Source organism: Bison bison, unplaced genomic scaffold (assembly GCF_000754665.1).
Source record: "Bison bison bison isolate TAMUID 2011002044 unplaced genomic scaffold, Bison_UMD1.0 scf7180017864518, whole genome shotgun sequence".
Lineage (NCBI taxonomy): Eukaryota > Metazoa > Chordata > Mammalia > Artiodactyla > Bovidae > Bison > Bison bison.
Genome location: NW_011495071.1, coordinates 14,254,139 through 14,266,114, shown reverse-complemented (window position 1 = coordinate 14,266,114; position 11,976 = coordinate 14,254,139). Strand labels below are relative to the sequence as shown.

Below are 11,976 nucleotides of genomic sequence, written 5' to 3'. Positions count from 1 at the left end.
CGCGCCTTCCCCGCCCCCAGCCCGCCGCATGCCCCTTGGCCCCTGAGGCCGCAGCAGGGCGGGAGCCGCCTTCGGGGCGAGGCGGGCAAACTCTTGAAACAGGCAAACTCCTCAAATGCCCCAGTGAAGCCCACCGGACCCCCGCGACACAACCCTCCAGGAACTGTACTTCTTGTCTAAACCATCTAAACCTCAACAGGTTACTTCCATATTCCGAGCCCCGGTTTCTTCCATTGTAAAAAGTTCGCAGTAAATACCACATGGGTTAGGACGGTAGATCAAATAGCAGTGGTGTGAAGTGTTTAAATGGACCCTGGCTACCTATACGGGCTCTGTTAATCCGAGGTCAGGCATGATTTCATTTTCCCAAGTTTGCAGCAGGCAGATGAAGCTGGAGGGCACCGGTCTTCCCCAGACACACCAAATACAGAACCCTGAAGATGCGGAGATTAGTGATAGGTGCTGAAAGCCATGCTTCTTCTCTTCCATCTTTAGAAGCACAGACCCCACCCACCCCCCAGGCAGGGCCTCTAGTGGGGGCTCTGCTGCTGCTGCTAAGTCACTTCAGTCGTGTCCGACTCTGTGCGACCCCATAGACGGCAGCCCACTAGGCTCCTCTGTCCCTGGGATTCTCCAGGCAAGAATACTGGAGTGGGTTGCCATTTCCTTCTCCAATGCATGAAAGTGAAAAGTGAAAGTGAAGTCGCTCAGTCGTGCCCGACTCTTAGCGACCCCATGGGCTGCAGCCTACCAGGCTCCTCCATCCATGGGATTTTCCAGGCAAGAGTACTGGAGTGGGGTACCATTGCCTGGGGGCTCTGGAAGCTGCTTTTTTGTGGCCTAAGCCTTCTCATGTTCAGGTCTTTGCTCTCTCCTCATCTCATGAGGGTTCTCTCCCCTGACCTGTCTAAAGGAGACCCTTTCCCTCCCCTTACTGTCTATTCCTTTACCTCTGCGCACTTAGTTGACATTCTTATTTGTTTATTGCCTGTTTGTTGTATATTATCGAACACACCCACCAGTAAAATGTCAGCTGGATAAGAGGAGGTGTTTGTTGTGTCTCACTCACTGCCATATCCCCAGTTCCTGGAATAGTGCCTGACTCATGTATACAGTAAATGCAGGTTGAGTGCATGAAACACACTCCATCCTGACTGCCCTACACACCGAGAGTGGACAGAGAGGAAGATGGGCTCTGGGAGGGCTGTGATTGGTGGGATGAAACTCATCTAAAAGTGAAACTGTAGGCTAGATTCAGAAAGGAGCCCCACTAATAAGGACCTTGATCGTGCTAGTGGTAAAGAACTTGCCTGCCAATGCAGGTGACATAAGAGACACTGGTTCGATCCCTGAATCAGGAAGATCCCCTGGAGGAGGGCATGGCAACCCACTCCAGTATTCTTGCCTGGAGAATCCCACAGACAGAGGAGCCTGGAGGGCTACAGTCCATGGGGTTGCAAAGAGTTGGACACAACTGAAGTGACTCAGCAGGCAACAAAAACCTACATTATAGCACAGGGAACTCTACTCAATACTCAGTGACCTATATGGGAAAAGAATTAAAAGAATGTATATATGTGTAACTAACTCACTTTGCTATACAGTAGAAGCTCCACAACATTGTAAATCAACTGTACTCTAATAATTTTTTTTTTTAAAAAAAGAGGGAATTCCCTGGTGGTCCAGTGGTTAGGACTCCATGCTTTCACTGCTGCGGGCTCAAATTTGATCCCTGGTCAGGGAACTAAGATCCCACTAGCCACGCACAATGGCAAAAAAGAGAGAAAGAAAGGCATCTCAGATAGGTGGAATTCAGCTGGACCCTGAAGGACTGGTCAGATTTGACTGAGAGCACGCTGCTGAGAGGAGGGATGGGAGAGCAGACATGGGATTGTGGGAGGGGTATGAGATATGAGGAAACCATAAAGGTCCCTTCCTTGGGAGCAGACAGTAGTGTTGGGGACGGAGGCCCATATGAGATAAAAAGAGGGAGCTGTGTAATAGCGGAGGACCTTGAACACCTGTCTCAGGGCCTCCTGCCTTTGAGGAGACTCGAGCAAATCACAAGGGGAAAGCAGTGTCTTTGTTGTTAAACATTAATTTAAAAGAATTCATTAAGTGGGCAAAGAACGTGAACACTCAGTTCACAGAAAATACTTTTAAACAAATGAAAAAATATTCAACCACCTCATAGGAGAGGTAAAAATGCAGATTTAAAATAAGGTAAGATTATTTAGTATCAGACTGACAAAAGTGCACATTGTAAAGAAGGACATTCTTGTTTATTGTTGGTGGGACTATAAAATGGTTGTCTTTTTGAAGGCAATTTGGCAACAGCTATTCTAATTTAAATGCATTTTTTTTTAATGCATGTATCTTTGCCCTAGCAATTCCACTACTAGAAATTTATCCTACGTTAATGCTCACACAGGGGCATAAAGACATGTGTAATAGCGTATTCACTGGAATAGAGTATTCAATAGTTACAAAAGACCAAAAACAACCTAAGTGTCTATCCCCCCAAAAATGGGTTTGTATGGTGACAGATGTTAACTAGATACATTGTGGTGATGTTTTACAATATATACAAATATTGAATCATTATGCTGTACACCTGGAACTAATACAATGTTGTATGTCAATTACACCCCAGTTTTTTAAGTGGGTTGAATTATGCCATGCTCCTAAAATAAGATGCTATAACAGCTATTTAAAAGAATGAGATAGATCTCTATGTCCTGGTACAGAATAGTCTCTGAGATATTAAGTGAAATGCAAAATGCAGAACTGTGTATGTGATATGCTACTATTAACATATAGGGTACATCATGGCTGATTATTTGTGTCCCACCTTCAACAACAATATGGCATCCATCCACAGAAAGGAGTGCTTTTATGGGAGCTGTGGACCCAGCATCATATGCCAAGGGACCCAAGAGAAGTCTTACCTACATATAGTTCAGTCAAAACCTTGATCCCAGCGGTGGACCCTTTAGGAGCCAACAGCCCCTCTCAGACACAGTCCAGGAGTCATGGAAAACACTGTCTTAGAAAATCACTCACAGACAAGAGGGTCTTCATGGAAGTTCAGGTTTGGTGTGAAGTTCCAACACACTACTGGAGCAAAAAAATACAAATTTGGATGCATTGAAAAGGGCAGTTAGTAAAAACTAGAGAAGGGAGATGCTCTTTCAAATGCAAAGACAGCAACTCAAAACTTATAGGAACATGAAAAATCAGTGAAACATGATACCACCAATGAATCACAATAATCCTCTAGTGACCGATGTCAAAAACATGGAGATATGCAATTTACCCAGTAAATAATTCTAAATATCTCTGTTTTAAGAAAACTCAATGAGCTACAAGAAAACTCAGAAGGACAATTCAGTGAAATCAGGAAAACAATGTATGAACAAAATGAGAAGTTTAACCAGATAGAAATAAGAAAAATAACTTAAAAGGTAATCACTTTATAGTGTAATAGCAATCGAATTATAATGCTGTACCAGAAACTTAGAAAAAAAGAAAAGAAAGAACCACAAAGAAATTCTGTAGCTAAAGAATACAATGAAATTAAAAAAAAATTTCAACAGAGAACATCAACTGCAGAATGAATCAAATACAGGAAAGAATCTGTGAGTTAGAAAATAGAAATTTTGTTAGAAGAATTGAAAAAAAGAAAAAATAGGAATTTTGAAATTATCCAGTCAGAGGAGAACAACAAAAAAAGAATGAGAAAGAGTAAAGAAAGCCCACCTCATCTATGGGGTACTATCAGAAGAAATAATTTGTGAATTATTCTAGTTCCAGAGGGATACAGGGGCAGAAAGCTTTAAAAAAAAAAAAAAAAATAGGGAATTCCCTGGCAGTCCAGTGGTTAAGACTTAGTCTTCCAATGCAGGGGGTGCAGGTTCAATCCCTGGTCTGGAAGCTAAGATCCCATACATCTGGCATCCAAAAACCTAAAACATTAAAAAAGAAAAAAGAAGAAGCAATATTGTAACAAATTCAACAAAGACTTTAAAAATGGTCCACATCAAAAAAAAGTTTGAAAAATTAAAAAACAATGACTGGTGGAAATTCCCTGGAGGTCCAGTGATTAGGGCTCTACACTCTACCTGCCGAGGGCCCAGGTCCAATCCCTGGTCAGGAAACTAAGATCCCACAAGCTGTGCAGCTGGGCCAAAAAATAAAACATATTTAACAAAGTAAGTCAGAAAGAGAAAGACAAATACCATATGATATCACTTACATGTGGAACCTAAAATACAACACAAATGAACATATTTACAAAACAGAAACATACTCATAGACATAGAAAATAGACGTGGTTTCCAGGAGAGGGGTAGAAGAAAGGATTGGGAATCTGGGATTAGTAGGTGCAAACTACTATGTATAGGATTGATAAACAACAAGGTCCTTCTATATGGTACAAGGAACTATATTCAATACTCTGTGATAAACCATAATGGAAAAGAATGTGAAAAAGTGTATGTATGTATATTTGTGTGTATATGAGTGAGTCACTTTGTTATATAGCTGAAATTAATACAACATTGTAAATCAAATAAATCAACTACAGTAAAATTTTAAAAATCAGTGCAATTCTATATACTAACAACAAAATGTCTGAAAAAGAAATAAAACACTTCTAGTCACAGTAACATCAAAAGCAATAAAATACATCGAAATAAGTATAACCAGTGTTGTGCAAGATCTGTGCACTGGAAACTATAAGATTTTGACAAAAGAAAACTGAAAACACAAATAAATGGACAGATATCCTGGTCATGGAGCAGAAGAATTAATACTGTTAAAATGTCCACAGTACTCAAAGCCATATATAGATTCAGTGCAATCCCTAGCAAAATTCCAATAGCATTTTTCACAGAAATAGAAAAAAAAATCCAAAAATTCATATGGTACCACAAAAGACCCTGAGTAGCTGAAGTAATCCTGTGAAAGAAGAACAAAGCTAGATGGATCACACATTCTGATTTCAAACTATCCTACAAAGCTACAGTAATCAAAACAGTATGGCACTGCCATTAAAGTGACACAAAAAAACAATGGAACAGAATTGAGAGCCCAGAAATAAACCTCACATAAACTGCCAACTAATATTTGACAAGGGAGTAAAGAATACTCAGTGAGTAAAGGACAGTGTCTTCAGTAAATGGGAAAACTGGATAGACACCCCAGAAGAAAGAAATTGGACCCCTGTCTTAAACCACTCACAAAAATTAACTCAAATGGGTTAAAGACTTAATCATAAGACCTGAAATCATAAAACTAGAAGAGAACATAAGAAAGAAGCTCCTTGACACTGGGTTTGGCAATGATTTTTTAGATGACACCAAATGCATATGCAACAAAAGCAAAAGTAAACAAGAATACATCACACTAAAAGCTTCTGCAAAGAAACAGTCAATTAAGTGAAAAGGCAACCTACAGAATGGAAGAAAATATTTGCAAATCATATACCTGATAAAAGGTTAATATCCAAAATATGTAAGGAGCTCCTACAACTCAATAGCTAAAAGAAATTAAAAATAGGCAGAAGAACTGAGTAGACATTTCCAAAGAAGATATGGGTTTCCCTGGTGGCTCAGACTAAAGAATCTGCCTGCAATGTAGAAGACCCAGGTTCGATCCCTGAGTTGGGAAGATCCCCTGGAGAAGGGAATGGCTACCAACTACAGTATTCTTGCTTGGAGAATTCCATGGACAAAGAAGATATACAAGTGGCCAAGATGGTCAACATGACTAATTATCAGGGAAATGGAAATCAACACCACAATGAAATAACACCTCACACCTGTTAGAATGGCTAGCATCAAGAACACAAGAAATAACAAGTGTTGGTGAGGATATGGAGAAAAGCAAACTTTTGTGCACTGGTGGGAATGTAAATTTGTAGTCACTATGGAAAACAGTATGGTGATTCCTTAGAATTATCTTATGATCCAGCAATCCCACTTCTGGTATATACTCGAAGGAAATGAAATCAGGATCTCAAAGAGATACCTGCACTCTGATGTTCCTTGTAATATTATTCATAATAATCAAGATATGCAAATAACCCAAACTGCCCATCTATGGATGAATGAATAAAAGCTGTTGAGATGAAATGTGTGTAGCAAGCAGGTATTTTATGATAAAATTGTGTAGTGCATGCTCTGTGTGGAATTCAGAGGAAAACCCAGATTCAGTGATTAACAATGCCAAAAAATGCAAGTAACTAGCCATGGTTCAAATAACAGTGGTGCTGTTTCTCTTTTGTGGCCTTTTAAACTTTTGTTGCCCTAAAATTCCATTTTGTTGGAAACCCATTTTCCACCTGGTCTTTCTTGACAGGGTTTTTTTCTACTTTTAAGCAGTTTCTAAATAAAATTCTGTATTTCAGGAGAAAAAAAAATTTTTTAATCATGAAAAAGAAGGAAATTCTGCCATTTGTGACAACATGGTTAGATCTTGAAGGTATTATGTAAGTGGAATGTCATACAAAGAAAGACAAATATGGCATAATATCACTTATATATAGAATCTAAAAAAGCCAAACTCATAGAAACAGTAGAATGGTGGTTACAAGGGGCTGGAAGGTGGGGGAATTGGGGAGATGTTGGTCAAAGGATACAATTAATCCAGTTATTATATAAGATGAATTAGTTCTGGGGATCTAATATACAGCATGGTGATTAGAGTTAACAGTACTGGATTATAAACTTGAAAGTTACTAAGAGATTAGAGTTTAAATATTCTCACCACAAAAAAGAATTGGTAAATATGAAAGGTGATGGAGGTATTAACCAACTGAACTGTGGTAATCATTTTACAATATATAAGTGTATCAGATCAGCACATTGTACTTGTTAAACTTGCTGCTGCTGCTGCTGCTAAGTTGCTTCAGTCATGTCCAACTCTGTGCAACCCCATAGACGGCAGCCCATCAGGCTCCCCCATCCCTGGGATTCTCCAGGCAAGAACACTGGAGTGGGTTGCCATTTCCTTCTCCAATGCAGGAAAGTGAAAAGTGAAAGTGAAGTCGCTCAGTCGTGTCCGACTCTTCTCGACCCCATGGACTGCAGCCCACCAGGCTCCTCCGTCCATGGGATTTTCCAGGCAAGAGTACTGGAGTGGGGTGCCATCGCCTTCTCCATTGTTAAACTTACACAATGTTTTATGTTGATTTTATCTTAATAAAACTTGAATATATATATGTATATATACATTATACATTATACACACATATATAAGTTACAGTCCCTAGATGAAAACACAAGAAAAAGATTAAAGTGATTGTTTTAGTGACAGCAATAGGAAGAGATTTACTTTTTCCTGTGTTCCTTTTTGTACTATTTGATTTTTTTTACCATTTAAAACCTATTTATAGGTTATAGGTTATAGATGGTCCAGTGGTTAAGACTCAATGCTTCTACAGGTTCAATCCCTGGTCAGGGAATTAAGATCCCACAAACCATGTAGCCAAAAATAAATAAATACATAGCTTTTTAAAAATAAAGAGAGAAAACCTATATGTACAATTGGCAGTGAGCCAAACCTGAAGTGGCTGAGGCCTGCTCATAGAGTCTTGTTGGAGATAAACAGCCAGATTCCTTCCAAAGACTACCTAGTGGTTTTCCTGCATGGATTCCTCCTCGTGAGCGAGTATACCATGCATACTACAATGAGCTGCCCCAATTTCTGCCCCAAATGGTCACACTGAAAAAGCCCCCTGGGCTCAGTTGGGATTTCACATCTGAGTAGGAAGGGCCTCCCAGCAAGACATTTTCATCTCCAAGGTGATTCTTGACTCTGATGCACACTGAGCAGGACTTCAGGAAGGGGACCAAGTTCTAGCTGTGAAGGATGTGGATTTCCAGAATGCTGAGCACAGCAAGGCTACTGAGATCCTGAAGACAGCTGGTGAAGCCAGCATGCACGTCTGCTTTTTTTTTTTTTGTACAGTTATCATCATCAGAAAGACAGGACTGTGCACTAGAGCGCTGCAGCCCACAGCCCTCCATGGGATCTACCATGACAGGCTGGCTAGGCCCTGCACAGACACTGGGGAAACTGCACTCTTAGCCCCTCCCTGACCCAGTGGAGTGGGGAAGACGGGGAGACAGACCATGCACTGAGTCAGCCAGCCAACTGCATCACCCAAACTGTGCTGCACTTTCAGGTGCCTAGTTTTCTAGGTGACCTTCACTCCCTGAAAGGAGAAAGATGATTATGTCCAGGTACAACCTAGCCTGTGGAGAATTCTCCTAGAAAAGGCAGTTGACATTTATTGAATACTATGTGTTAAGCCTAGCATGCTGCAGTTCATGGGGTCACACAGAGACACAGCTTAGCAGCTGAACAACAAATGTATTAGGTACTTACATATGTCATATTTTCATTAGATTATAGAAATCAGTAAAAAAAAAAAAAAGAATCTTGGGGCCCTTCCCATCCTATATGACTAGTTTCATACTCTTTGTAAACTCCAGTGGGACCCTGCTTTTTCTCCCTTACTCCCTCAAAAAGCAAAGTGCATTGTTGAGAGGGAAAAATATATCTGTATATTTTTGGATAAAATCATGCAATTCACCAAGAGAGCCAATAAAAGATACAATGCAATTATGTATATATACATTACTCAATAAATATCAGAAGATGTATTTGAGACAACCATCACTCATTTTAAAAACCATGTTAGAATCTAAATAAAAAATAGTGACAATATCAAATGCTGGTGAGTGTGCAGAGAAACTGTCTCTCTCACAGATTGCTAGTGGGAATGTGAAATGGTACGGCCATCCTGGAAGACACTTTGGCAGTTTCTCAAAAAACTTTACATTCATTTACCATATGTTCCAGCATTCTCACTCTTGAATATCCCAGAAAAAATGAAACATGTCCACATGAAAACTTGTATGTGATTGTTCATAGCAACTTTTGGTAATAGCCCCAAACTGGAGCGTCCCTTGGAGTGGAAAGAGATCAAACCAGTCAATCCTAAAGGAAATCAATCCTGAATATTCATTGGAAGGACTGATGCTGAAGCTGAAGCTCCAGTACTTTGGCCACCTGATGCGAAGAGCCGACTCATTGGAAAAGACCCTGATGCTGGGAAAGATTGAAGGCAGGAGAAAGGGACGACAGAGGACAAGATGATTGGATAGCATCACTGACTCAATGGACATGAGTTTGAGCAAGCCCTGGGAGAGGGTGAAGGACAGGGAAGCCTGGCATGGGGCAGTCCAGGTAGTCGCAAAGAGTCAGACATGACTGGGTGACTGAACAACAAACCAAACTGGAAACAGACAAATTGTCCTGTTGTAGTTAAATTGTTTTAAAAACTGTGGTACATCTATACCATGGAATACACTTAGTAATAAGCAGGAACAAACTATTGATACATGACAATTTGAATAGCTCTCAAGGCATTATTGTGAGTGAAAAAAAAGAAGCCAAGCTGAAAAGGTCACATTGTCTGATCCCATATCTCAAATTTTAAACTTACAGAGATGGAGAACTGATCAGTGGTTGCCAGAGGTGAAGGACGGTGATTGGAAGGGGACAGGTGTGGATAAAGGAGTGGCATGAAGGAGATCTTTGTAGTGACAAAGTGGTTTGTATCTTGATTGCAATGGTGGTGACACAAACCGATAAAATGACAACAGCAAATTCCCATTGGCTATGTATTTTGGGGCTCTGTGACAGTCTAAAAGGGTGGGATGTGGAGAGAGAAGGAAGGGAAGTTCGGGAGGGAGCGGATATGGGTGTACCTATGGCTGTGGTGTTGGAGAAGACTCTTGAGAGTCCCTTGGACTGCCAGGAGATCCAACCAGTCCATTCTGAAGGAGATCAGCCCTGGGATTTCTTTGGAGGGAATGATGCTGAAGCTGAAACTCCAGTACTTTGGCCACCTCATGCAAAGAGCTGACTCATTGGAAAAGACTCTGATGCTGGGAGGGATTGGGGATGCAGGAGGAGAAGGGGACGACAGAGGATGAGATGGCTGGATGGCATCACTGACTCGATGGACGTGAGTCTGAGTGAACTCCGGGAGTTTGTGGTGGACAGGGAGGCCTGGTGTGCTGCAATTCATGGGGTCGCAAAGAGGAGGACACGACTGAGCGACTGAACTGAACTGATGGCTGATTCTTGATGTGTGACAGAAAACCACAAAATTCTATAAAGCAAATATCCTTCAATTAAAAAAGTAAGTGGCAATAAAGTAAAATGACAACAGAATGAAACCGTCTGCATTCTATAGACTGTAGAATAACGCACACGTACACTGTGCCAATGCGGATGTTCTAACTTTGATATTGTCCCACGGTTACGTAAGATACGGTAAACTTGGGTGGAGGGTCAATACAGACTTCTTTACTGTCTTTGCAAACTTCTGTTTGCAATCTATATTTATCTCAAAATAAAAAATTTAAGAAATGTGTTAGAAAATTACAAATAACCAAATGTTTCCTTTGAGAGTATTTCTCTCAGACACACACAATTTTTTTTTCTTTTTGGCCACACTGTGTGGCCCAGGGGATCTTAGTTCCCCACCCACCAGTGGAAGTATAGAGTCCTAAGCACTGGACCTCCAGGGACCACTGTGTATGTATGAGTCCTGGCATACACATTCTTTAACAATGAGACATTTAAAGATATTCCCATTAAAATAAACAGTTTTCAAAAAAGAACAAGCATACCTATAGTGATGCTATTATTAATGATGTTTTAGAAGGTCTTGCCAATATAGTCAGACCTGAAAGAGAAATAAAAGGTTTAAGTATTGGGAAGGAAATAAAATTATCTTCATTTGCAGGCAATAGGGCATAATGCCTTAAAACATGGAGAACCTCAAACACCGAAAATTAATAAGGGAACTCAGGTCCAAGCTAATATCACAAAATTAATAGTTTAATAAGCAGTTGAACTCTTTCCCCCATTATAATAGTAGCAAAAATATAAACAAGTTAGAAATGAAAGAAAACATATATGCAAAAGAAAAAATATATGCAAAACATATCTGTAAAGATATGTAAATATAAAACCTATATTTTGCCTATCCATAAAACCTATATGATGAAAACCACAAAACTTTACTGATAGTGTTATAACAACTTTGATTTAGATTTAAACTTGTAAGTGTAAAAACAACAATAAAAGCAATACATGTATTCTAATTGTTTTTGTAAGATTTAGAAATTCTAGCAATTATTAGTCGGAGAAGGTAATGGCACCCCACTCCAGTACTCTTGCCTGGAAAATCCCATGGGTGGAGGAGCCTGGTAGGCTGCAGTCCATGGGGTCGCAAAGAGTCAGACACAGCTGAGCGACTTCACTTTCACTTTTCACTTTCATGCATTGGAGAAGGAAATGGCAACCCACTCCAGTGTTCTTGCCTGGAGAATCCCAGGGATGGGGGAGCCTGGTGGGCTGCCGTCTATGGGGTCGCACAGAGTCGGACACCACTGAAGCAACTTAGCAGCAGCAGCAGCAGCAGCAATTATTAGTAACATAATTCAATGAATTATTTGGAAAAATGCTTATATATTCTAGCTCCGTACTACCTCAAACAACAGCCATTTGCCACTTGAATTGTAGCTAGCCTGCATTGTCTCAATTGATAATGTGCTCTGAAAAATAAAATAGGGACTTCCCTGGTAGTCCAGTGGCTAATAAGACTCCACGCTGCCAATGCAGGGGGCCTGGGTCTGATCCCTGGTCAGGGAACAAGATCCCACATGCTGCAATTAAGACTTGGTTCAGCCAAATAAATAAATATTTTTAAAAGAATAAAATACACAGCAGATTCTGAAGACTTAGTATAAAAAATGTAAAATATCTCATTCTTCAGTCAGTTCAGTTCAGTTCAGTCACTCAGTCATGTCTGACTCTTTGCGACCCCATGAACCGCAGCACACCAGGCCTCCCTGTCCATCACCAACTCCTGGAGTTTGCCCAAACTCACGT

The 11,976-nt window shown here is 40.4% G+C and overlaps 1 protein-coding gene across 1 annotated transcript in view; it reads right to left on the bottom strand.

Moving 5' to 3' along the window:
• PLEKHA7 (pleckstrin homology domain containing, family A member 7) overlaps nt 1-262 on the bottom strand; it is a 228,329-nt gene extending 228,067 nt beyond the window's left edge. The window contains 1 exon segment of the mRNA XM_010830665.1: nt 135-262. Within this exon segment, the coding sequence (XP_010828967.1) occupies nt 135-262 (128 nt within the window).
• Nucleotides 263-11,976: the final 11,714 nt, after the last annotated feature.